Source organism: Marmota monax, unplaced genomic scaffold, assembly GCF_021218885.2.
Source record: "Marmota monax isolate L192 unplaced genomic scaffold, Marmota_monax_Labrador192_F-V1.1 WCK01_AAM20220418_F8-fsc00021, whole genome shotgun sequence".
Lineage (NCBI taxonomy): Eukaryota > Metazoa > Chordata > Mammalia > Rodentia > Sciuridae > Marmota > Marmota monax.
In genome coordinates this window covers 24,117,335-24,143,873 of record NW_026695228.1, presented here as the reverse complement: position 1 = coordinate 24,143,873, position 26,539 = coordinate 24,117,335, and the positions used below count along the sequence as shown (strand labels likewise).

The window sequence follows — 26,539 nt, the reverse complement described above, 5'->3', positions numbered from 1 at the left end:
TCAAAAATTTTAAGGTGAGTTCTATTCCTTTTGAATGCTGTGGTTGTGAGCATCCTGGGAGGCTGTTTTTTTTCTATAATTTTTGCATGGAAGAGGCCTCATAGGAAGGGTGGGAAGTAGAAGAACGTTTAACAGAGAAACTGAGGAATTGGGCTGCAGGTGGCATCTGGATGTTGAGTTTGCTCAGCACCATGGGTAAGGAGGATGTAGCTCTCGCGATCTTTCTAATTAGTCTGGAATGATAATTATTTAAAAATGACATAAGATTATTGAAAAACAACTCACAGCTTCCGTTTAAAAAAGGAAAGAAATGATTTGTTAGATAAAGAGATTTCAGCTGCTCATATACAAACATGAATGTGAGATGATGGGTAAGTTAATTTCCTTTATTACAGTAACCATTTTATTTTCTGTATATTCATGGGGCACACCCCAGAAATACACAATGAGTTTGTAAATTATAGCTGTAAAGCCATTGTGCCTGGAGGATGACCAATGGAGGGTCTTAGCAACCATGCTGCTCCCTGATTTTTAAAATTTTTCAATTGACAAATAATAATCATCTACCTTTATAGGGTACGATGTTGCATTTGCACGCACGCACGCATGCGTGCGCGCGTGCACACACACACACACACACACACTTCAATCACAATATTTTCTTGCCCAATGGATTTATCAGGGCATGATCAAGAGGCCACATGAGATTTCATTTTGCTGATTTTGGACTTTCTCAGAAGTGACACTGATTCACTGGAGCCTTATGAATGCTGTGCTTCAGAAAATTATTCAGAACTGGTTACAAGACAAAATGTTTTGTTTTTATTTAATGAGCCAAGGGAGGGATTCCAAAATGAGAGGAAGAGAGTCCATCAACTGAAACCCTGGATATGCCTCATTTAAGGAGACACTGGAAGATAAAATGACATCAGGCCACCAACAGAGTGGACCCTCGAAGTCCAGTGCCCAAGATGGTAGAAACACCTGATCATATCACCTGAATTTCAGAAGCCTTCTTTCCCAACTGATGCCTTCCTATTTTCTAGATTTAAAAGTTGCCATTTCTTTTCCTCAATGTGTATATCATTCCTAGGGCTGTGGTGGAGGGAGGTGGGGGATGAATCTATTCAGTTATCTACAACCAGAGGAAGATTTTTACAGCTCCATGAGAGAGAAAGCCAACCTATGTAATTGTTGTGATAGACAAAATAATGACCCTACAGATGTCCACATCCTAATCCCATAGCCTGTGAGTGTTACCATGCCTGGAAAAGGTAATTCTCAAGAAGGAGTATGTTAAAGATCAAAAAATCTAATTTTACATTAAATCTACTTAGATGGCACATATTAATGGTATAATGTGATGTTTCCTGCCTGTCTACAGTGTGAGTGTTTACATCAGGTTAAACATAACTATCTCTTCCAACATGCATTAGTTATTTGAGGTAAAAACTCTCAGAATCCTTTCTTTGTATTTTAAAGAGACTTGGTGCTGGGATGGAGCCTGGGGCCTTGCACATGCCAGGCAAGGGCCTCCCACGGAGTGGCCCCCAGCCCCTCAGAGCTGTTGGAAAGGCACAGTGCACTTTGTGGTCTAGTGACCTACTGTGCGACACACCACAGAGCTTCTTTCTCCTGACTGTAACTTAGTACCCACTGATCAAGCCTTTCCCACCCCCTCCTCCCCAACCTCTGGGAACCATTGTTCTACTCTTTGTTTCTATGAAATCAATGTTTGCATTTCACATATCAGTGGGATCATGCATGTTAAGCATCTTGAGATGAGAAAATCATCCTGGATTGTCCAGGTGAGCCTAAGGTCATCACCAGGGTCTTTAGGAGACTCAGATAAGGGTGGGGACACAATGATAATAAGCAGGAACTAGGTGGGTGGGAGGGAGGGAGAGAGAATAATGTAAGGTCAGTCCACAGGCAGGCATGATGGTGGAGTCCAGTAGGCAGGGGAAGCATGGTCTGTGGACAGGAGGGGAGAAATCCTGCCAATACCAGGGAACGTGAGCTCTGGGAGGAGGGAGTGACCCTACCGTGCTGGGTCTGGAGGCATCGGAAACAGCCTTGCTAGACAGAGTGTAGGCCTCGGGTTCAGTTGTTCGTTTCCTGATCTTCTTGAGCCATGTCCTGTACTGCTCCCGGACCTGCAGAGGCAACCCACACTCTGGGTCAGCTCACAGAAAGGGGTGTGGGTGGGGAGGCATGGGTGGGAGCTGGGCAGGGGTACCTGTTGGCTGAGGAGGCAGTACACCAGGAAGATGAAGAAGCCCTGCAGGCTGTTGATGATGGTGAAGAGGTAGGCCATGACAGGGCCCATGGGGCCCACCTGCAGGACACCCAGACACCAGGTGCAGCCCAAGATGAAGAGATGAGCCATTGCTTTAAATGTCAGCACCCTAGGTTGGGGAAGAATGAGGCTTATAATGCACCCACAACAAAATCAGGCTATTCCCCTCTCCACCCTTGGATGCATCTACTCTCCCCTGTAAGCAATTTCTTGGACTGAGCTCTGATCTTTACTCTCAATGATACCCCACAATAGAAATACCATTTTGGGTCCAGGACAGTGATACTGCTGCATAAGGTGAATTCCAAAAACTCATTTTCCACGAAGATCCCTAATTTCATTAACCAGTGTTACTGAGGATGCCCTGTGCTAGGGCTTGGACATAAATCACCAAGAGGCTGTGGGCACAGGTGCTCCCCTGTAGCCCCAGCTCCTCAGGAGGCTGAGGCAAGAGGATCACTTGGCCTGGGAAACACAGTGAGGCCCTATCTTAGAAAACAAACACAGGACAAATTTCTGTTTTCATTAATCGATTGCTCTGTTCAAGTGTCTAATACAACTAAATGATGATATGCAAAAATTTGAAAGGTTAATCAGAGGAACCCAGAAGAAAGAGCATGAATTTTACCCAAGATGCTGAGTGAAGGAACAACCCTGCCCCCTGGAGGACTGAACTGGAGTAGCGTTTATCTACAGGGAGGAACAGTTAGTTACAGGGTGGGAAGGATTCTGAGCTGAGGGTGGGGCAAGAAAGTGCAGCCTGAGATGTGGCGACTGTCAGGAGAAGAACAATGCTCTTGTCACTTTTGCTGTAGAAGAGCTGAAAAAGAGTCCAAGCATTGCTGATCAGCCAATACCAATTCCTACTGAGGCTGAGGGAGTCACAAGCTGGGATCAGAATTGGAGGCATTTTGGGGCATCAGCAGCAGAGCCCTGAGTCTAAGATGGCAGGTATAGGGCAGCTGTATTAATTATGGGCCACACAGAGGGGCTGTCCAGGCACATGGCTTTGCTCTTGGGCATCATCCACCTGTGTGGGGTTGTGTCCCCTGGTCCCTCCCACCTTGTGTTTTGGAGGGTGGACACATCTCTGTTGATGGAGGACAGCTTGCTCTTCACAATCCAGAGTGTCATCAGGAAGAAAACCATATTGACCTTCAAGAAACCACAAAGGAAAGACAGCAGCATGAATCTGACATAATTTTCCTGTATACATATATGACAATATCACAGTGAATCCCACCATCATGTACATTCACGAGAATGGGCTCCTAACTAGATAAGGTATATTCCATGCGTGTGTAATTTTATCAGAACTGATTCTACCTTCATGTATAACTAAAAAGAACCCCCCAAAAGAAACTGCAGGAGGTTTATGAATATCTTCTTTTCCTTTTTGCAGTTCTGTGAAGGGAACCCAGACCCTAGTGCATGCCAGGCAAGCTCTCTGCTTTTGAGCTACACAAAAATCTCCCACAGCAAAGTTTTATTGAATAAAATTTTAAATCTCTTATCTCTCCATTGTAGCCCATGTAGCTTTTAGTATTTGACAATAGCGTTAGAATTTGTAGATGCAGAAGTCTTGGAAAACCCAACCCAACCCATAACAATCCAGGGATAGTCCTGTTCTCATCACCATCCTTATAATCCTGCTCTTCTAGTGACCCTCATGTGGACAGCAAGGAACTCTGATGACATCACTCACACAAGAGATGGCACAGGCGGGTCCAAGGAAGCCCCACACAAACCCCTGTTCTGGATTGAGCCAGCACCTGAGCAAGAGAGAGAACATCACTTTGCTGTGTTCATGTAGGACTCCATGACCAGTTTCACTCCACACATGCACAACCACAAGATGGGAAGCCAGACTCCCTGTATGTGTGATATGTCACAGTACACTCTACTGCCATGTATATCTAAAAAGAACAAATGAGAAATTAACAAAGAGAGAGAATAAGTGCATTGATCCTTGAAGACAGAGAGCAGTTATTTCGATCTCTTCCTCCCTTTCCTCAACGAACATTGAGTGTCTGGGTGGTAGGCTTTCTGTCTTGCTCTGAAGATACCAAGAAAGTAAACCCAGTTGTAAATCTCCCAAGTCTCACCTCCAGGAGGACACACACTATAGACACATTGTAACAACAAAACAAAAATGGAAGGTTCTGAGGATGAATCACTGGAGGGCATATTAAGGTTTGGGTCTGTGGGATTAAGATGGTTAAGGAGAATTCCCCAAGGAAATCACATGTTAACGGAGACATGAAGATGGGTGGGTATTATTGAGGTAGCCAGCTCTGGAGCAGGGCAGAGGACTGTGAACATGGTCACAGTGCTTGAGAGTCTTGTGAACCTCACATCATTTTAAGGGCTCATCTTGCCACATTCAATAGAGTTGCTTTTTTTCTGCTGCTAAACTTACCCAATGACCACAATTCTTTCATTGATTTATGGACATTGAGTTCATGTACCATAAAATTTACTCATTAAAAGTGCACACTTCTGTTACATTGTCATGTGGTGTGCATGCACGAATATGTAGCAACAAATCCCATCATTATATACAACTATAAAGCACCAATAAAAATGCAGAAAAATGAACTGCACAGTTTCTGTTTGAACAAAACAGTGCTGTATAGCCATCACCACAACCTAACTGTGGAACATTCTCACAGTTCCAGAAAGAAACATGTGCACATCAGCACCTGCTTTTCCCTCCTGCTCCACCCCTTACCTTGTCCCCAGCCACAGGAATCTATTTTCTCTTATCGATTTGTTTCTTCTTGGCATTTCACATAATAGAATCATGAAATGTGTGATCTTTAATGACTACATTCTTTCACTTAACATGATATTTCAAGGTTCACTCATAATGCAGCTAAATGAATTTCACCCATGAAGATATTAATTGTCTGTATTAGAGGAGCCCAGCATGGTATTTCCACCCAGGCCCATCGTGTGCTCTGATTCAACCCTACCCCCCTTTTCTGCTTTCCTTGCCACTGTCCTGCACCCTTCTGGATCTCTTGAATTCACTCTGTTCTACTTTCAGGTGGATTTATTTTTTAGCTTCCACAAATGTGAGACAATATGTGGTACTTGTGTTTCTGTGCCTGGCTCATTTAACTTAATATAATGTTCTCCAGTTTTATCCCTGTTGCTGCAAATGTTAAATAGTGTTCTTCTTTCAGGCTGAATAGTAATGCATCATGTATATACACCACCTCTTCTTTCTTCATTTATCTGTGAGGGGCACTTGGGCTGATTCAGTGACTCAGCTATTGTGGAGAGTGCAGCAATAAACTTCAGTGTGTGGATACTTGCTAGTTTTGCCACCTTTGGGCACTTAACTCAATTGTACCTCTATTTCCTCATCGATAAAATCAAGCTAATGACAGCATCTACTTGCAAGTAGCGATGTGAGGATTATTTGAGTTAATCCATATAAAAGTGGCCAGAGAAGCACCTGACATGAAATAAGCACCCTGTAAATCTTAACTATGACACTATGTTTAATTTTAATTTTGTAATTAAAACATTTTTGTTCTGCATCATTAAAGTTTATAACTGGTATAATGAAATCCCTAGGACTGACATGTGAGCTTAAGCAATTAAGAAGTTTCACCGAAGATGAGACGACTCTCCCTCTCTGATTGCATATCCTCCTTGTCACTGAGGTAACCACAATCACAAGTTTGGTGATTATCTTTGTCTATTAGTTTGGTTATTTAAATCAATTCTACTTTCCCAAATGAGCAATTGGGGCATTCTATAGGATTTGGATAAAATGTAGGTTAAATCAAAAACGAAAAATTTTCTTTTGATTTTTCTTTCTTTGCTATTTCTAGGAGAGAGATTCTGTTAATTAATTAATCCTTACTATATTTTTTCACAGGAAAGATGCCCTAGGGGTTACTAATTAGTGTCACTGTGCATCTTAAGCTCTGAAATACTCAAAATGCTACTTTGGTTCAAGTGATGGCTATGGACATGCTCGAGAGGAGAAGGACAAGTGGGGTCCGCATTTACCGAGCAGGGGTGCCATACAGGTGAGGTCTGGCTGCTGCAGACATGGCCACGATGGCGGCCGGGACTCCGTAGCCCACAGGGAACATGAGCCTCCTCATGAGCCTGTTTCTGCTGGAGGAACTGAGCACAGTCAGGTTCCGTGAGGTGAGGAAGAGGAACAGCCCCTCCAGCAGCATCCAGGTGAAGGAGGCCAGGTAGAGGTAGTGCAGGGCGCCCGCGGTGACCACGCACAGCACCTGGGGAGGAGAGAGACCCAGGGGCAGAGCAGAGTCAGGGTCTGGGCATGGCCTGGGATGCCCCCTGTACCCTGTGGGGGGGGATTCTGCTGTGCACCATGTGCTGCACTGTGTTGCTTCAGCCATGGACTGCGTGAGTGCTCCCATAAATAACAGCAGAGCTGGAAAGGGCCTGTTGCCCAGTGACTTCACAACCTTCCAGCGCTGCCCTGTGGTGTTCCTCATGCAGTAGTGGGGATGCTCTTGTGCACAAACCTGCTGCGCTGCTGGTTATGGAACTGCAGGGCCACACAAGGACAGGTAGGACCTAATACTACACTATGCTTTTCACATTATTTTAGAAGGGACTGTAGTCACAGTGTTTAGTATCTTCTCTCCAAATGGTGCTGATCCTTGGAACAGCTGAGCATGCGCATTGAATGACATTATCAGTAGCTGGATATTCTCCCATCCCTGGGCTCTTAAGAGACAGAAGGTCACTAAGTAATCCTGTGCATCAAAGCAGAGAAGATACTGAACCCAGAAGGTGGGCAGACCTACAAGCAGCAGGAAAGAGCAAGGGAGCAAACCACACAGCCCACAGCACTCCAAGAACTGACTCTGTAGGCACAACAGCAGAGGAAATGTTGGAGAAGAATTTAGAAAGCTCCTAGTTAAAATATTCAATGAGCTGAAAGAAGATGTGAGGAATGAACTTGGAGGAGATACAGGAAGTGGAGGATCATTTCACTAAATCCAGATTATAAAAATGAACCAAATAGGAATTTTGTAAACAAAGGACTCGATGTACCATTTTAAAAATTCAGTAAATTCAGTAGAACCTCCTTTTTCTTCTGGTAAAAACTGTCTACTGTAAAACGTGGTGCCGTGTGACGCCAGCCCAGTCGCCTCCTTCGTGTCTCCTGATTGAATCAGGAGGCCACGTCTGGTGATTGACGGATGCCACCTAGAGTTTGGCTCAGTTCACCCTACCAGGTCCCCTAATGAAGGAACTTCCCCAGAATGCAAGCCCTGTTGCTAAGCAACAAGAGATGTAGGTGATGGGGTTGTAAAGAGGGTTCATTTTCTCGTTGAATCCATCAACGTGAAATGGGCATCGACCTCCTATGGACTTCCCTGGGACCCAGGCTGTTTGATTAGGAGCTGGGCAGCCTGGCTCCTGAGTTCAGCACCCCTGGGCAGGCGGGGCGGGGACCCCTGGGTACCTTGGGCTGGGTTCTGTCGATGGCCATGAGGAAGAGCAGGTGGGCCAGCAGGAGGCAGAGCGAGAGCTGCAGGTGCAGGGAGGTGCTGGTGTTCTGGATGGCTCTGCACAGGAGGAAGGTGAGGGCCGCCAGGAGCAGGCACAGCAGCGACACGCCCAGCCCCACGCAGGTGATGAGGCTCAGCACAGGGTCGTCGTCCTGGGGAAGAGGGAGGTGCCTTTACAGCCACGTGCCCTGCTGTGGGGTAGGAACCCCTCCGCTATTTGTGTCATTTGGTGCAGCAGATTCAGGATGGAGGGACCGGGTCCAGGTGTGAAGCTGATGGGGGAGGGGCTCCAGGTTCAGAAGGTTGGACTGTTAGGTTTTATGAATGGAGCAGGTAAGCGGCTAGAAGGGCCCGGATGTGTAGAGTCCTTACTCAAGGAGGAGACTCGGGATTCCTGACTTTGGGGCACAGTAAGGTGTCTGTTGATATGTAAGTGAGTGTGTGTGAAGCCCATGCTGAGGGTCCCTCTTTCCCTGTTCCATGAGGCCACAGGACAGAACCTGCACCTCAGTGTCCAGGCATTAACCTCCCATCCCAGACACCACTGGCCTCAGTTCAGCTCTCCTGTTCCTTACTGGCCACAAGTCCCTGTGAAGTCAGAATTAGATACTTGGTTAAAAATAAAATTAATGATAACAGTAGCTTAAAATTCACATTTCCCCCACTTCTTTCTGAAAATCATCTTAAAGCCATGAGGATATTTAAAAGCCCACCATCAATTCTCTTTCAGTGTAATTGAGGGAAAGAGGAGAGAAGAGGAAAGAGGGAGGGAAATGTTCAAATGGTAAATAATGAAGGCAAAATTTCAAAGCAAGTGCATCTGGATCAAGTGCACACAGATGTTGTTTGTGTGGATTTTGTTTTTGCAACATATCTGTAAATTTGAAATGGTTTCCCAAGAAAATGTTTGAAAAGAAAGTACAAACTCTACAGGTGACATTTGTGGATGCTACATTTGAGACTATGGTGTAAAGACAAAATTGCGAAATTAGGAGGCAGTACAGAGGAGAAGCAGAAGGAAAGAATGACACCTGATAAATGAAACAGAGGCAAAACTTTCAAAATAGATGTCTCTGGGTAAAGCATAATGGGGTGGTGGGTTTTCTTTTCATTTCCTCATGGTTTTAAGAGGACCTGGTGAAATAGGTGGGAAAGTGTAAATTTTAAGTTACCATCATCATTAACTTTCTTCCTTTAACCAAGTATCTGATCTATTTCTTCTATTTTTGTCCTTGAAACATATCTAAAAAATAGAAATTGTTTCCTAAGAAAGCACTTAAAAATAAATGTTCCTCCAAGTGATATTAACATGTGCTGAATTTTGAGAACTTCTGATGTAAAGACAAAATCTAATTTCCATAATATATAAAAAGTTCTTGGCTGAGATCTTTGTCATGCTCATAGTCACAGGGTGTTCACAGTAAATGCCCATAACTTGGGCTCACCTGAGAGTCTGAACCTGGGGAAGCAGAAGTGTCTATTTACCTGGCCAGAGGAGGAGGTATACAGCCCCCAGTCCAGCCATCCTCCCTGACTCCCCTGACCCCCTCTGACCTCCACCTTCACCAGACCTTCCTTTTTTGTAAACCTGAAACCCTGACTAAGGTTGACTTACAGACCCTGGTGGTAAGTAGAATTCTAACGTGGTCTTCATATGTCCACCCCCTGCTGTTACACAAACCTTCTTCTAATTATTCAATTCTCTGATAAACTAGGTGTTGCTGTAGAGGGATTTTGCAAGTGGAATTTGGGTCTTGATCTGCTGATGTTTAGATTAGGGAGTGTATTCTCCTGGGGTTGGTGTAATCAGGTGATTGCATTAAAGATCTGGACTCTTCCTGGGGAAAAAGATTCAAAACTTGAGAGGAATCTACACAAGGGACATTTTAATGCTGGTTTTCAGATGGGAACACTGGTGTTTTGTGAGAAGGCCAACAAGAGAGCCATATGAGAAGAAATGTGGGTGGCTCTTAGGAACTGAGTGTGGTCCCCCCTGACAGCTGCTAAGAGAAGGGAACTGAACTCTGCCTGCAACCAGGGAGCTGGAGGAGGGCTGCAAGACCCAGAAGAGACTGCAGCCCTGGCTGATGTGATCTTGTCAGTCTTTTAGAACCTGCACAAGGAACTCATCCCCCTGTGCTGGGTTGCTGACCCACAGAAACCGCAAGGGAACAAATTTGTTTTACTTCAGCAGCGACATTTGCATAAGTGTGTTTTGCAGCAATTGATGCTGAAGGCAGCCTCTCACCTGCACATGGTAGTGGACCATGAGGACAGCAAAGCTGCTGAGGTGGGTACAGTGGCAGGTGGTGCTGCCACCTCCGGTGCTCACTGTCCTGCAGCCTGCAGTGGTCCAGTGACTCCCATTCTGGCTGTGGTCCCAGAAGACACAGAGCACCTTGTGCCTTGGTGCTGGTGTCACTGGCTGTAGGAACAGGACAGGGGTGTGTGCTGGTTTCCTGCACTCAGAGATGCTGACCCAGGAAGGGCTGGCTTTCCTGGATCAGGGGCATCTGTGGGGAGTCCCCCTGACCCTCAAGGTTAAGATAGACAACAAGGGTGTGCCTGGGCTTGGGGCTCTTCCCACACTGCCCCCCCCACTCACAGGATGGGAGAAGGTGAAGGTAACTGATGAGCTGAGGTTCTGGGTGTCGTTGCTGCTCAAAAAGGCTGAGATCACATCTGAGAGCAGCACAGACGAGATTCTTGGCAGCAAGTCCTCGTGTGTCCCATGGGGAGCCACCTGCTTCTCAGGCTCCAGGACCAGGGGAGCCTCGGCCATCAGCTTGTCCATCGCTGGGGTGGAGACCAAGCCCACCACACAAGGGCCTGCAGGACAAGGCCACGGGTGAGTCTCTGGATCTCCTCCAGGGCCTCCTCCTTAGATGGCCTCTGCTCCTTTTGAATTGTTGTATTATAATGATACATAATAGTGGGACTTGCTGCTCCACATTCACACGTGCACACAACAGAATGTGGCCTCATCACTCCCAAGAACCTCCCCTTTGGACACTCTTCTAGTGACCTCTTCCCACCCACATCACCCTTTAGTCTTTAGTTCTGTATTTTTTCACATCCTTGGGCATCTTTTCCCACCCTGAGGCCTCTTCCAAACAGTATGGTACTGGTGTAAGGTGGACATCCACCTTCTCCCCATCTCAGATGTTACCTGTGAAACAAGATTCCTGTGCTAGATTCCAGCTCAGCTGCATCTTTGCCTGATTCAGACTCAAGGTGACATTGCAAATTCCTTTCTTCTGTACCTCCAGGGACAGTTCTATGAATCACAAGAAGAAGAGTTATGTTAGGAATATATATATATATATATATATATATATGTGTGTGTGTGTGTGTGTGTGTGTGTGTGTGTGTGTGTGTGTATGTGGCTATTGTATATGTACACATGTATATCACATATATCAAGGACCTATGAGTAACATCCAATTCACTATAACCACACACGTTTGTTTATAGACACACATGTGTACACATACATATATGTATATAAACCTTTGTAATTTCAGATTTTATCTGTATGTGTATGTATTTGTTGTGTATACATATGTGTGCATACATATATTATATAAAATCTGTGATTATGAAGAATTGTAACAGTAGGAACAATTGTGCACCAACATATTAGATAACTGAGATGAAATGGACACATTCTGAGGGACAGAAGCTACCAAAACTGACTCAAGAAGAAGTGGAAAACTTGAAGAGACCTATAATGGGTAAAGAGATTGAATCAATAATGAAAAACCTCCTAAATAAAACATGTGAGATCAGATTTTCACCTACTTAATATGGTTAAATTTCACTAAACATATAGGGAAGAATGAACAAGAATTCTTTCTAAACTCTTTCAAACAACAGAAGAAGGGACAGCATCTAGTAAGTCCTGGAGGCCAATATTACTCTGATGCCCAAACCAGATAAAGACATCCCGAGAAAAGGAAATAGACCTATACCTCTTATAAACATAGACACAACAATCTCTAACAAAATATTAGAAATAAATTTAAGAGACTCAGGACGTGTATATAGAGAACTACAGAAGGTTTTGAAAGGCATTAAAGACCCCAAATGAAGGCAAGGACACCTTGTGTTCATTGGTGGGAACACTTTATATTGGTAAGATGGCAACATGCCCCAAAGAGATGCACAGGGTCAATGTCATCCCTATCCATGTCCCAACAGCCATTAATATTATAATTTGCTTAAATAGAAAAACTCACCTTAAAACTAACACAGCATTGCAAGAGATCCAAGTAGTTAAAGCATGGCTGAAAAGAGCAACAAAGGTGGAGGACTCACACTTCCTGATTCCAGAACTGACGGCAAATTAGAGGAGCCCAAAGCATCATGGTACTGGCATGAAGACAGAGAGAAAGTTGATCCCAGAAATAAATCTACACCTCTGCAGTCAATTGCCTTTCAGCCAGGGGACGAAGACTATTCAATGGGCATAAGAACAGTCTCTTCAATGATTGATGAGGGATTACTGGATATCCATTGAGAAAGAAGGAAGTGGGACCCCTACCTCACACCCCACACACAGATTAACTCAAAATAGAACAAAGGCCTCAATCTAAGAACTGAAGCCCATAGGAGGAAATATAGTGGTGTCTTTCTGACCTTGGATTTGGCAATGGATTGTTAGATATGACACTGAATGTACAAGCCATGAAGGAGAAAGTAGATAAAGTAGACATCCTCAAAATTAAAACATCTGACATTAAAGTGAAATGATTATCACTGTGAAAAGATAATCTATAGGATGGAAAAAGCATTTCCACGTTGCACATCTCATAATGGTTTCCTGTCAAAATAGATGAAAAGCTCTTACAAGTCAAGAACCAAAGGACAAACCCAATCACAAATGCACAAAGGCTCTGAACAGATATTTCTCCAAAAAGATACACAAATGGCCCAGAGGCACTTGAAAAGATGCTAACCATCACCTGTCAACAGGGAGATGCATCTCAAACCGGCAACAAGACATCGCATCACATACAATAGAATGGCCGTGATAAAACCGAATGAATCGGAAGTAACATGTTTAGCTGAAGCCATGGAGAGGCCACTCCTGCAACCCTCTGGTGGTACTATGAAATAGTGTGGCAACTCTGCAAACATCTGGTGGTTCCCCCAAAACTACACATGGAATTACTAGGTTACCTACCAAGTTCAGTCCTTACAGACACACCCAAGCACTGAGAACAGTTATTCAAGCAAACACTTACACATCATTATTGTTAGTAGTAAGTCACAATAGCCAAGAGGTTCATCAGTGGCTGAGTGGGTCAACTCAACACCCATAGGATGGAATCATATTCAGCCATGAATAGGGGTGGAGTGATGCTATGCCATGCTCAACAGGATTATCTAAGAGAAAGAAGCTAGAGGGACAGGTCATACTTTTTATGATTGCTTTTTCTAATTGGTGGAATAGGCAGCTCCATTAAGACAGCAAGCAGGTGAGTGGATGCCAGGGCTGGGGGAGGGGAGGAATGAGGAATGAAAGCTGAGGAGGCGCTGCGTTTGATTTTGGATAAAACTGTCTTAGAAATGGAGGTGATGGCTGCATCAGTTTGTGAATGTTCTTGATTCCACTGAAATGTCGAACTGGTGGATTTTAAATGGTGAACTTAATTAGTGAAACTTGTTCAGTGAATTTTACCACAATAAGACAATTAATAGCTAAATATCAAGCAAGATTAATTTATATTACTGCATATTAGATTTTGGAAGCTGTTTCTATTTTGCTATGCAAAATACTTATTATTATTTTAGTTGTAGATGGACACAATACCTTTGCTTTTTCACTTATTTGTATGTGGTGCTGAGGCTCGAACCCCATGCCTCTAGACAAGTGCTCTACCACTGAGCTACAACCCCAGCCCCCCTAAAATTCCTTATTGTCATTTTATGGCTGATAATTTTTACTATATTGTAAATGTGTACTATTTTTGGTTTTCTGCCTTTTTCACTGTTGTGATTATTTATGTGAGTCATGCTGAGGTACAGTGTGGCCACTCAGCTCTAGTGGGATCAGAAGAGGATGAGGCTAGGAATAGGGGCTGGCGCAGACCCAGGGACTTACGTGTGCCTGCAGAATAATTGAAGGTTGCTGTCCCCTCAGGCAGAGCCCTGCTCAGGAGTGTCAGGGCACTCTCCAGACCTGTTAACAGGCGAGTGGCCACGTAGTGCTTCTGTGAGGGGGGCAGGGTCTCTAGGTCCCCAGGGGTCTCCAGCAGCTCATCCACCTCCTGCATGATCCCCTGGAGAGATGGGGACACAGATCAGGTGGACTCGGGCCAGAAGATCCACATGAAGAGCTTGACCACTCAGCCCCAGAGAACAGACCCAGACACTGTCCAGTTGGGGATAGAGAGAGCATGGTTTGGGACTCCCTGGTCCTTGCTCCTCAGAGGTCAGCCCTGGTTCGTGACTGTCAAGGATGACAAAACCCAAAGACCAGCATGAGAGCAAGAGGACAGACAGTGCACGTGGGCGTCCAACAGTGTGTGTGGCTCCCAGTGTCCTCTTCCACCTGCCCTGGGAGAGTGGCCAGCTCAGAGCAGGACTCCACTGTGCTTGGGCCTGTCCCCTCTCCTAGACCAAAGCTGCCCCCCTCACTCTGTGGGAGTTCTCCACCTGCTTCCCCTGGATCCTGCCCTTACCTGGATGGTGCCCTTGGCCTGAATTGGCTTGACATCCTTGTGCAGATTGTTGACTTTTTCAAAGAAGTGGGAGAGACTCTGAGGAGGTGAGATGAGGGGTCACATGTGGGTGGGAAGATCAGGGCCAAGGGGTGGACAGGGTGCTGCCCCAGGGATTCCCACCTCCCTGTCCTGGCTGGGCTGCTCACCTGGCTGTGGACTCCAGGGGGCAGAGGCCAGGTGAAGAAGGGCATGACTGCAGGGACAGGACAGTGGTTCATTAGTAGGAGTGCACGTGTGCGTGCGTGGGTGTGTATGAGCATGTGCACGTGGGTGTGTATGTGTGTGGGGTGGGGGAGGTTCTGGGGTCAGGGCAGGCAGGGTACCTTTGCAGATGGTGCTGTTCCGGCCATTGACGCTCCCAGGAATCAGCTCCCAGCCTGGGTGGCAGTGGCACTGGTACGACCCCAGGGTGTTGGTGCAGATGGTGGACTGGTGGCACTGATGCTGCCCGGAGCTGCACTCGTCCACATCTGAGGACACAGACACAGGGGTCAGTCCCTCCTCAGCCTTGACCAGTGCTCTCTGCCATCTGAGTTCCACCCCCTTCTTCCTGCCATTAGTGCCCTGCCTGGGCTGCTACCTGGTGACCCACACCCTTGTGAGGTGGGTGCCAGATCAAGGCGTGTGCGAGGCCTGGTGCCCCCCAGACCTGCCCTGTGCAGGTGCAGGTTGTGAGGCTGCGGAAACTCGTCACCCAGTTAGTCACTAGCTGCAGCCCAGGGCCCCGGGAGCATCCGGTCAGACCCCAGATCCTCCCCCAGACCCCTCTGTTTGTGTCCAGCCCCCGGAGCATTAGCTGGCACAGATGCTGCAGCACTGGACATGGTTGGTTTGCCCGGGAGGGCTGCGATCCTGGCTGGACTGCGGGCCTATGAGTGTGGCCTCTGAGCCCACCTTCACACACAGTGCTGTTGGGGCTGTTGGGGGATCCGGGGACCGGCTTCCAGCCAGGTCGGCAGCGGCACTGGTAGCCGCCTACTTGGTTGACGCAGTGAGTGGATTTGTGGCATGGGTTTTGACCAGAGGCGCATTCATGGATATCTGAGGACAAAGCAGGGGGTCAGTCCCCACCCCTGACTGGCTCCCACACCCCTACTCACTGCACCTACTTTTCCATCATTTTGTTGTCCCAAACCAAGGACCTCAGCATGTTCCTCACTGGTGACCTTCAGCTTCACCCTCAGAGCACCCCATGGTGACGTTCTTGCATGAAGGGCACAGCAAATTGGTCTACAGTTTACAGGAGGTGGATCCAGGAGGAAAAGTGAGCCAGGGAAGGACTCTGGTCTTCCTATTCGGGACCACGGTGGAGGCTCCTTGTCAGAACTGAAAGCGACTCTTCTACTCTCACATGAATGATGAGGGTGGGGCTGAGGTCTGGGGGCTCCACACGGACCCAGAGCTCAAAGGCCCGGAGGCCACCCTGCCCTGTGGCGAGAATTCCTGGAGGTGATTCCCCAGGTGGAGCCTGAGCCCCTGGACCTTGGGAACCTCAGGTCTTCTCCTTGGGTGCAGGACCTGCCTCTGCTGCACCCCCGGCTCCTGTCCACCCTCAGGGGTTCTCCTGGGGCCTCTACCTGTGCACAGCTTCGGGTCCTCTGGGTTCAGCTCAAAGCCAGGCAGACACTGGCAGGTGTAGCTGCCCTGAGTGTTGGTGCAGGTGCTGCGGCCCTTGCAGATTCTGGGGTTCTGCTTACATTCGTCCACGTCTGCAAGAGGAAGAAGAGGGGCAGGATGCGGGCAGCCGGCAGCTTCAGGTGGTTTGTTGGGTTGGATGCGAGTGTTGTGATCAGAGGGTTTGGCTCTGTCAGCCCAGGCTGGGAGTCAGCCAGGTTCCTGGCATGGAGGCTTGGGGTGGACCCACTGTGTCCCCAGGTTCCTTTCCTAACCCACAACGAGGCTCTTCATGGGGAGCATGGTCTCCAGACCCTCTGTTGTCCTCCCAGTGCCCTCTGCCTCCCTGGGAAGCTTTCAGCTGGGCCAGGGTGTCATGGCCACATGTGTCCCGGCCTGAGGATTTGGAGCAGAGGCCTGATGGGTCCTCCTGGGACCCGAGTGCAGGAGAAGCGCTGAGCTCCCGAGTGGGGCCTGTCTTGGCTTCCAGGGTGGCCTTTGGCCTGATTCTGCTAGCATGGCTGCTCGATGGCTGAGTTGTCCCTGGGTCCCAGTGACCTAGCAGGACAGGTTCTCTCATCCCACTAGCTCTGAGAGCCCAGCTCCAAGGAGAGGAACCAAGATTCGCTCCTGAGCCAGGCCCACTGGGAAAGGACTCAATGGCAGGATCAGGAGTGAGGACCATGCCAGAGAGCCCAGGCTTGATATCCAGCCAGGCAGCCCTGGGACCGTGCATGTGTCTTCCTGACCCTGTGAAGCATCCTTGTCCTATGGAGTCCAGCCGTGGTAGGACATCAGCAGAGAGTTGAGCCATGGGGACGGGGTGGGGTGGCAGGCACTTCTGTCATCTGTCCTTCACCTCCACCTGGACACAGACTTTGGCCTGCTGCCTGGGACCCAGTATCTGCCTCTGTCCCCAGTGGTCAAGCCCTTGGGATCTGGATTGACCTCCTCTGGACAGGGTTGGGGCTGGGCAGTGGTTCTACTTCACCCTCTCTTACTGTGTGTTCCAACTGGAGCATCTTCCATCCGACCCGATGTAACCCTCAAGCAAACCAAAGTCAGAATGGAGAGCAGTGCAGAGAAATGAATGAGGCTGAGAGGTGTTGAAGGGCGTGTTTGATGGGGGCGTGGCTAAGGGTGTGGCCAATGAGGGTGGGATTTATGGGCATGGCTGAGGAGGGCGTGGTCGAGAAAAGCCTGGGGCACAGAGCGCATTCTCTCCAGACCGGAGTGCTGGCCTACCCTAGAATCTCCTTCCTCCTGAATTTCCCTACTGGGTCTCTGAGTCCATTGTTCCTGGGGTCCCAGGAGTGCTCCAGGAGTGGCTGAGTCCCTGTGATCCCCGGAAGGGGCAGGGCTCATCCTGTCAGCCGCTAGAAGGGGAAGAGGACAGAGTGGCACTGGAACAAGCTCGCAGTGGACTCCTGGGATATCTTGACCCTCCCCCTTGATGTTCATGCAAAATAGATGCCAGATGGGCAGCGAGGTGTTCTGAAGGTCCAGAAGTGGCCCTCTGAGGAGGGTTCTGAGTCTTGGGGAGAGAACAGGGATGGGCAGCCAAGTGTCTTGCTTGGCCCTGAGATGCCTGGAGAAGGTGGGGCAAGGAGCCCAGGGAGTGGGTACCAGGTCTGCCCATTACTGACTCCATGGACTGTGAAGCCAGAGGTCCTATCTTCAGGTGCAGTGAAGACCACAGTGTTGAAGGGTGAGGAGGGAACGAGTAGGGCCCAGCTGAGCCCCTCACTGAGCTGAGGCTTCACCTCCAGGGTCTTCCAAGCCAGAAGTCTGCTCTTTCCCAGTGGGGCCTGTGGGGGATGGGGGTGTCTTCCACCTCACCCCTGCTCACCCCTGCCTCTGCCCTTCCACCTGAATGAGCTCTGCCCCCCTCTCCCTCACAAGCCCTGGCTTCTTTCTAATCTAGCAACACAGTGTGGGGCACAGAGGGTGTGCCAATAACGATAGCCACCATCTGAGGCTGAAGCTTGTACTTAGGAGGATCCTGACCCTTAGGTGCAGTTGTCCAGGCTGCTCATTGCATCAGGGTGCCCAGGCACATGGTAAGCAGGGGCTGAAAACCAACCCACTTTCCAGTCATCAGATGCAGCTGTGTCCACCTGGAGAGGAGGAGCTTTTTGAAAATTCATAAAAAAGCTTTTTTCCTTTGGTCAAGGCATGTGCATATGACACAATGTGCACCCATGGGGACACTGTCTGGTCAGAGTCCCCTTGATCCTTAGTTTAGCCAGGCTGTCTTACTGGCACCTGTATTTTTCATAATCCTCCTGGAAGACACAGGAGGTAGGCACTGTTATGATCACCTTCATGATACAGATGGGTAGACCAAGTTCAAAGAGAGGAAGTGATTTGACTAATAGCATGCAACTAACAGGTGGCACAGGCAGGTTTTGGACCTAGGCAGCCAGTCTCAGAGCTGGCCCCTGGCATTCATGCTACCCTGCTTCTGTGCTGGGCAACAGGTAAATGCACACCTGCCTGTCTCAGACCAGGGCACCACTCCTGTAACCAGGGTTCTGCCATCTAGATGTCACAGGAAAGGGTCTGGTAACCTCAACCCTGATGATATGGAGGTGGGGGAAGGGCCTACCTTGCAGCTGTTCTCCTCTCATTAATAAAGGATTCTTGGCTCCAGAAATGGGCACACAGCCTGGGCTACACGGGCAGCAATTGTGCCCTGTATGACCTGGCCGTCTGCAGATTTTCCAAAGAGCACTCTCATGGCCCTCATCTGTTGATGTCTGCAACATGACGGGTCAGAGGCTCACCTCCCAAAGTTGTGCTTTCTCTCAGGGAAGAGACCCAGGTGCTCAGCCTGACCCTGCTGTGAGATGTGGATAGACCTAAGACCCCAGGTGGACCTCCTGAGGCCTGGCTGCTCTGTTCGTCCCAGGACCAGTCTGCTCTCTGGAGCAGAGCCCAAGGACATGCGGGTTCAGATTCTCTGCTCGGTGGGGCCTGGCAAGGGATCTACATCTCCTCTCCATCCTGGAGTGGCAGAGGGAGGCCCAGCCATTCCCTGGACCCTCCCCTGTGGGAATCTTTGCACCACTGGGGTCCTACAGGTGGTCTACGCTCAGGGAGAAGGTGGCAGTGATGGCCACCCTTGATGCCTAAGCAGTGGGGGGTGGGAGATCATGGCCAAGGGCTTCCCAGAGTGACACTCAAATTAACACCTGAGGATAAAGCCAGGTGCTCAGAAACAGAGCAAAGCTGGGCACATCCCATGACTTGACCTCAGAATCTGCTGGGAAACTGTAGTGACAACACAGTGTGGTTCTGTATGGGGACAGACACACACAGCCACGGAGCAGAACAGACAGCCCAGAAAAACCCACATATTTACAACTGATTTTTGATGAAGGTGCCAAGAGCGCACAATGGGAAGGACTCTTCAGTAAAAGGTCTGGGACCCTGGACATGCCAACCAGGAGGACATCAGACCCTCCCCTCACACCACATAAAAATCACCTCAGATTAAATAGTGAAGGTCAGATTGGAGCTGCCCAGCTGCTTAGCGGAGAGCACAGGGGAGAGCTGCGTGACGGTGGCCTGTCAGTGATGGTTTGGACGGGACCCAAGGCACAGGCAGCAAAATACGAATGGACCAAGGGGATCGTAGCCAACTAACAGCTTTTGAAAAGCAAAGGAAACAGTGGACAGAGTGAGGGACAACTCAGGGAACGGGAGGCACACTCACAAGCCACGCATCTTATTAGGTGTCAATATGCAAAGTATCATGAGAAGCTTGATCAAGCAACTCAGCAGTAAGAAACCCGCTCACCCCCTCCGCAAATGGGCAAATGACCTGAACAGACACTTCTCAAAGGACAACAGGAGAAGGGCCCAGAGGCCCAGGAGAAATCCCCCGCCATCGCCAATCCTCAGGGGACTAGAAATGGACTGTGATGAAAAGTAGCCTCACACCTGCTGGGTGGCTGTTGGGGAAGCCAGATGGGCACAAGGCTGGCCAGCAGTCAGAGCAAAGGACTCTGTGCACACCAGAGCTGGGAACGTAAGTGAGCCCCGCTGTGATGGAAGGCAGTGGGGACGGTCCTCAGATATTAAAAATAGAACTACCTCTGAGCCGCATCCCCTCTGTTTATTTTTTATTTCCTCAGTGGGGAAAGTGTTTACTTAGGGCTTTGGTAAGTTGTTGAGGCTGGCCTCAAGCTTGTGATCCTCCTGCCTCAGCCTCCAGAGCTGCTGGATCGCAGGTGTGCATCACTAGGTATGGCTAACGTTCTGTATTCTTGACAATTACTAAGGGATTTGATTTGAAGTGTTCTTACCACAAAAATCAGCTCGTGAGGCATTGCATATGCTAATCAGCTCTATTTAGCCATCCCAGTGTGCACACATGTTTCAAAACATCATTCTACTTATGATGAATATGTACAGTATTTTTATTTGTCAGTTAAAGAAATAAAGAAAAAAAAAAACCAGGAAAACACTCCTAGAGAGGGATGACTGAGATAGTTGTGTAACAGGAATGTCCTGATTGCCACAGAACTAGTGTACTGGAACGTGGTTAAAATGATAAGTTTTATGGATGCAGATTTCATTACAATTTAAAAACCTTGCCACTGAGCAGCAACAAGAAGAACTAAAGCGAGGTGCTCAAGCAGGTGAGGTGGCACATGCTGTAATCCCAGTGACTCAGGAGGCTGCGGCAGGAGGATTGCAAGTTCAAGACCAGCCTCAACCACAGGGAGGTCCTAAGAAATTCATCAAGACCCTGTCTCCAAGAAAATAATGAAAAGGGCTGGGATGTGGTCAGTGGTAAGCCCCAGGGTTAGATCCCCAGGACCAAAAGAAACAAACGAACAAAAACCAAAAATAAAACAAACCGAGGTGCACAGGCCCCAGCCTGCATCCAATTCTACCTGCCTTTCCTCACAGTGGAACAAATGCACCCTTGATCGTCCCCAGGAATCCCCCAGCTCCTAGTGTGGCACTCAGAACTGTGGGTGGACACTGACAGGCCTTTCCAAGGTGCCCAGCTTGTCTCTGGGGAGTCTTGCTGTCACCACCCCTGGAGGAAGTTCCCCCTTATCAGAGATGACCACAGACAGGAAATGAGGAAGCTTCTGGAAGCAGCTCCCAGCTGAGGCCCAGGGGTGTTTCCTGGTTTCTTATCTCTCCTGGTCTCTAAACGTGAGGGGAACATGATCAGGAAGCAGGTCCCCTTTGAGTGCCACAGGGACCCACAGGACAGAGGCCTGAGGTGAATGGCCAACACAGCAGCCTCAGAGAACCCAAGACAGGAGTGAGTGACAGCTCATGGCAGACGGTCCTGGGTGTCCGAGAAAGGGGCCAAAGATTCCCGGAGCCCAGAGGATTCCTGGAGTCAGTATGAGGCAGGGAGGGCTTCTGATCTCCCTGGACCCATTTTTGCACCTGAGGATGCCCTGCTGGGACCCCTCATCTGGGCTGTGTGGATGAACAGCAGGACGGGGCAGGACAGGGGCCGATGCACCCTTAGGGCCCCTGTCCAGCCCCCATGGGGCGATCCCAGTCCCCTACCCTGTTCTCAGCTGGTAGCAATGGCTGCAGAGGTGTGCCATAGGTGGAGGGGACCAGGTGGGGTGGGGTCGCGTGGGGACAGCTGGGAATGAGGTGCAGCAGCACCCCCAGGGGACCCTCCACCAACTCCCACATTTCTCCCACATCTTGGGCTCAGCCCCCCCCCCCCAGCTCCCTGTGTTCCCCAGTAATGAGCCACTGAGAGCCACCACCTCATGGGATCTCTGGGGCTCCAGGCTCCTAGGGGCAGATGCAAGGAGGGCTCCAAGAGAGGAAGTGGTTTTGCTGATCCCATGCTGCTCACGGGTGGCCAGTCCAGGCTTTGGACCCAGGAAGCTCATCCCTGCCTCTGACCTTGGCCTTCACACCACCCTCCATCTCTGTGCTGGTGGGACAGTGGCCTGGAGTGGGCACCACCTGTGTCAACCAGGGCCTTGGCCCCTGGATGCCACAGGATAGCTCTGTCCCAGTCCTCTGGCTGACAACCCTGGATCTGGACCCAGGGGACAATGCTGAGGTGGGCGTGGGCTTGAAGCTCCTCATCCCCCCAGACCTAAGGGCAGGTGAGCCCAACTCCTGGGGCCCAGGCCCTGTTCAGCTCAGAAGCCATTGCTAACAGCATGTTCTGGGAGCCAGGACCTGCTCAGTGCCTTTGGATCTCATTTCCCTCCTTATGACTCTCCCCCTCTCCCCCTTTCTTCCCCTGGTGCTGGGGACTGACCCAGGGACACACACCTCCTAGACAAGTGCTCTACCACTGAGCTACACCTCAGTCCCAGGACTCCCCTTCTACAGATGGACACACTGCAGCACAGAGAGGTGAGGTGAATTGTGTGAAGTCACACAGTGAACCAAGAGCAAAGCTACCTCTGGTTTGGTTTTGATTTTCTGCAGTGCTGCAGGGGGAGCCCAGGGCCCTGCTCATGCCAGGCAATGGCTGTTCCCAGGAGTCGCACCCCAGCCTCTACCTTTGTTTGTAGCTTTAGAAGATAGGGGCTCCTTCCTGTGGTTTTCTTTTTCTTTTTCTCTCTCCCCCACTTTTCCTGCTAGGGGTGGGGTCTCTCTGTTTCTGAGGCTGCGTTGGACTCCTGAGCTCTAGTGATCCTCCTGCCTCAGCCTCCCAACTAACTGAGACCACAGGCACAGGCCACTGTGCCTGGATTTTTTTTTTTTAACAGAAAACAACAATGATGTCATCACATCACATGTCCACAGGGTTTCCTGATAAGCACCTTGGCCATTGTCACAGGAAGAGGTATCAGGATGGGGCCGAGCAGCTGGTCCCAGAGTGCCCTGACCCTCCCCCACCTGTTGAGAGCCACTGTCCAGTCGGAATGGCCCCTGGCATTTTGCCAGAAGTAAAGGTTGAGAGGCGAGCCATGGAGATGATGATAATTAAGTTCAGCTGTGTATAATTGCTGTGACTGGATGATGCTGGATTGAAACAGGCTGTGTATAGGGCAGCTCCTGCTGTCTGAGGCGCCTGCTAATTTGGAGTTCTCGCAGGGATTCCTGAAGAGTTCGGGTTGGTTGGTTGGTGAAGTTCGGGTGGAGGGAGTTCCCGTTGGTGTGTGGTGTTCCTGAGAGGGCCGTGTGGGTGGTGTTCGGGGGAGTTTGGAAATAAAGTTTGTTCCTGCTTGAGTGGCTCGTGATTTTGTGCCCAGCTAGACTGTGGCACCCGCCTCTCGTGCTGGTGACACGTGCATGCACAGCTGCCCCATCTCACAGTCCAGGCGCTGAGGCTATAACTGAGTGCTGTCCCCACATCAGCTCTGGTGCCCTGAACTGCATGTGGGGTCGGGGTGAGGGTCAGGCCTTACCTTGACATGTGTTCTCACTCTCATTAGTGAAGTTTGTTCCCCCAGAACGGAGCTCATAGCCCGGGCTGCACGTGCAGTAGTAGCTCCCCTCCACATTCTGGCAGTCAGCAAGTTTTCCACAGGACACTTTCATGGGTGGCACACATTCATTGATGTCTGCAACATAATAGGACAAAAGGTCACCTCCCAAATGTGTGTGGTCTCTGGGGCAAGAGACTCCTCTTCCCTACCTGGCCCCTCAGCATGGGGTCTCACGTGGAGTTAGAATCTATTGGAGAGAATCTTGGGCTTCAGTGCTGAGGCTGTGCTCTAGCTGGAGCAAGCTCTTCCTGAAGGCCACATAGTCTGCTCTGTTCATCTCAGTCCTCTGGCTGACACTCCCAGTTTGGACACAGGGGACAATGCCAAGGTTGGGGGTGGGCTATAAGCTCAGTGTCACCTTCCCCAGATCTAAGGTCAGGCTGAGACAACCCCTGGGGCCCAGGTCCTCTCTGTGCAGGAAGCCATGCAATTCCCTGGTTTCTCTGCCATCTTACTCTTTCCTTTCTCTTTTCTGTCTTTGATGATGGCCTTGAGGTCAAAGGCTCAGCCTTGACCATTACCCATGACCCCACTGGCACTGGGCACCCGCAGATTCTGATGTGCCCTGCCCCTCCCCCGTCCTCTTTACCATCACAGATCTCCAGGGGGTCAGTGAAGATCTCTGTAGATGAAGAGGCAAACCCCGGCTTGCAGCGACAGGCGGTGGCATTGACACATTCCGAGTTAGGAGGGCACCGGGGGTTACAGGCTGTGGGGGCACAGACTGGTCAGAGGCTGGGAGGGGGCAATGTGGTCCCAGAGGAGGTCCCAGGAGATGGGGAGATGCCCTGAGCCTCCCTGCTCAGGCCTCTCCTCCCTGGGCTGCGGGTGCAGGGCCCCTCCCAGGCTCTGGCTGTGGACACGCTGCTCCCCAATACTCACCCTGAGAGCCCTGGGCTCCAGCTCTGGAGAGACTCAGCAGGACACACAGCAGCCCTGTGACACAGAGAGGGCAGGTCAGCAGCCCAGCAGGCAGAGGAGGCTGGAGGTGATGCACTGGAGGGCAGGGGCTGTGGACCCTCCTGGGCTCGGACCTGGTCCACGCCTCAGAGGGAGCCCAGGTGGCACCTCCCAGAGGGTCTGGGGGATGGGAAGGGGGCTGAGCCTGGCAAGCTCTGGGCTCCAGCCGTGGCTCTCCTGGCCTGTGGGTGGGGGACTGGAGCCTGGTGGCCCTGGTTCAGACCCTGGAGCACAGGCAGGCTGCCTCACTGCCTGCCTCAGGTTCCCTTTCTGTGGAGTGGGGACAAGATGACACCCACGTCCTAGGGTCACGTGGGAACAAACCCCAGTGTGTCGGGGTGTTTACTACCATCGCTGACCTTTAGTTAGGAAGAGAGGGTCAGGGCCAGCTGTTGTCTCAGGTCCCCTGCCTGGACTCTCAGGTGCTCTGGCCCTGTCCCCTTCCTCAGGGACACACACCACACTAGCCACCTGGCCTGCAGCTGTGGCTGGGGCACCTGAGAGCCACATCTGCCACCACCACTGTCAGCCCCACGGCCTGTCCTGGGACCCCGTGGTGCCCTATAACCCCCCAACAGGAAGGTGCTGTGAGCAGGTGCTGGGCTCAGGCTGGGGGCCTCCTCCTGCTGTTCCTGCCTCTCAGCAGCTGCCCCTTCCCAGGGCACATCCTGGGGACCCTCCTTAAGTCAACCGGGCCTTAGGTACATGAGCCTCTTGCTGTTCAACAGAGAGACAGGCCAGGAGTCAAATAGAGTCTGGTTCTCAGTCCCTAAAATAAAGTCTGGGGGTATTGGTGGTTCCTTCTTGGTCAGTTTATCTAATGCGCTGCCTGGACAGCTGGTCAGGCTCTAAACATTGCCGTGAGGCCTTCATCAGAGGAGACCCCACTGAATGTGAAGACTGCAAGGAAAGCAGGATCCCCTCTCCTGTGGGGGGCTCATCTAACTCATGGAGGCCCTAAGAGACCAAGACTGGCCCCCTGAGGAGGACGGAGTTCTGGCCCAGACTGCTTCTGGACCTGAGATGGAACATCAGCTCCTCCCTGGTCTCCATCCTGCCACCTCCTCCCTGGTCTCCATCCTGCCACCTCCTCCCTGGTCTCCAACCTGTCACCTCCTCCCTGGTCTACATTCTGCACCTACATGGCAGAGTCTGGACTTCCAGCCTGCACAATTGCATGAGCCATGTTCTTAAAATAACTGTCTTCCCCTCTCTCTGTAGAGCCCTATTGGTCCTGTTTATCCGGAGAGCCCTGCTGCATCAGGGAATAAATGAGAAACCCCCTGTGTGCTAAAGTTTGCGCTAGGGAGTAACTTTCTAGGAACAACTTTCTTCTTTGAGAACTTAATAATTAAAAATAGAGCTGATATCTTTTAAAAATACCCTCCCTGCTCTCCTTTACAGAGACAGTGAGAAAACCAGTCAAAAATGAATCAAAGGACTTTCTGGTGGCTCCTAGCTCCCTTTTTTGCCTGTCACATGTCACGATTCCACTTACCATGGAGCAGTCTTAGACATCCACTCCTCATGGTGCCAAGACCAGCCAGCCCAGTGACGGAGGACGTTTGGTTCTGGTTGGAATTAAGAATGCTTCCTGTTTAAATACTACTCGTGACGAAGTTGACCACAGTGAGGAAATCACGGTCTGGATGCTTTCTTCCTCTGATCAGTTCCCTGTGAATTTCTCAGAACTCAGAGGTTTGTTGCCAAATATTTGCTTAGTTTGGGTAATAGTAGTGCTGACGATCTCCTTGGGTGTGACACACATCTTTCGAGTAAGGAAGGTGGACACTGTGCATTAGAAGCTCAAGCATGAAGGATCATTCTCCTGGTCTTCTTGCCCCATAAGGACCTTGGTTCAGAATGAATAGACTTATCTATTTATTACCTATCACTAGACTTACTTGTGTAACTTACATGAAAACAAGGCTCATGATTAAAAATAGAACTCAGGGCTTCACTAGATGGGGACAGGAGAAG

General features: G+C 49.8%; 1 protein-coding gene across 2 annotated transcripts; it reads right to left on the bottom strand.

Annotated features, from left to right (window-relative positions):
• On the bottom strand, positions 1 to 26,113 carry LOC124088055 (adhesion G protein-coupled receptor E2-like). Of its 2 annotated transcripts, XM_046437398.2 has the most exons (19): positions 26,058 to 26,113; positions 24,482 to 24,535; positions 24,189 to 24,308; positions 23,519 to 23,674; positions 16,118 to 16,249; positions 14,864 to 15,010; positions 14,687 to 14,733; positions 14,499 to 14,576; positions 13,919 to 14,096; positions 10,982 to 11,089; positions 10,418 to 10,641; positions 10,061 to 10,237; positions 7,767 to 7,964; positions 6,326 to 6,561; positions 4,005 to 4,071; positions 3,363 to 3,454; positions 2,240 to 2,408; positions 2,046 to 2,156; positions 1 to 233 (listed from the first exon to the last, which is right to left on the bottom strand). In XM_046437398.2, exons 1-19 carry the CDS (start codon positions 26,086 to 26,088, stop codon positions 225 to 227), a joined length of 2,334 nt encoding a protein of 777 aa, XP_046293354.1. In that variant the 5' UTR covers positions 26,089 to 26,113; the 3' UTR covers positions 1 to 224. The 2 variants fall into 2 exon arrangements, with proteins under 2 accessions (XP_046293354.1, XP_046293353.1); XM_046437397.2 differs by lacking the exons at positions 1 to 233; positions 16,118 to 16,249 and having other exon boundaries at positions 630 to 2,156.
• Positions 26,114 to 26,539: the final 426 nt, after the last annotated feature.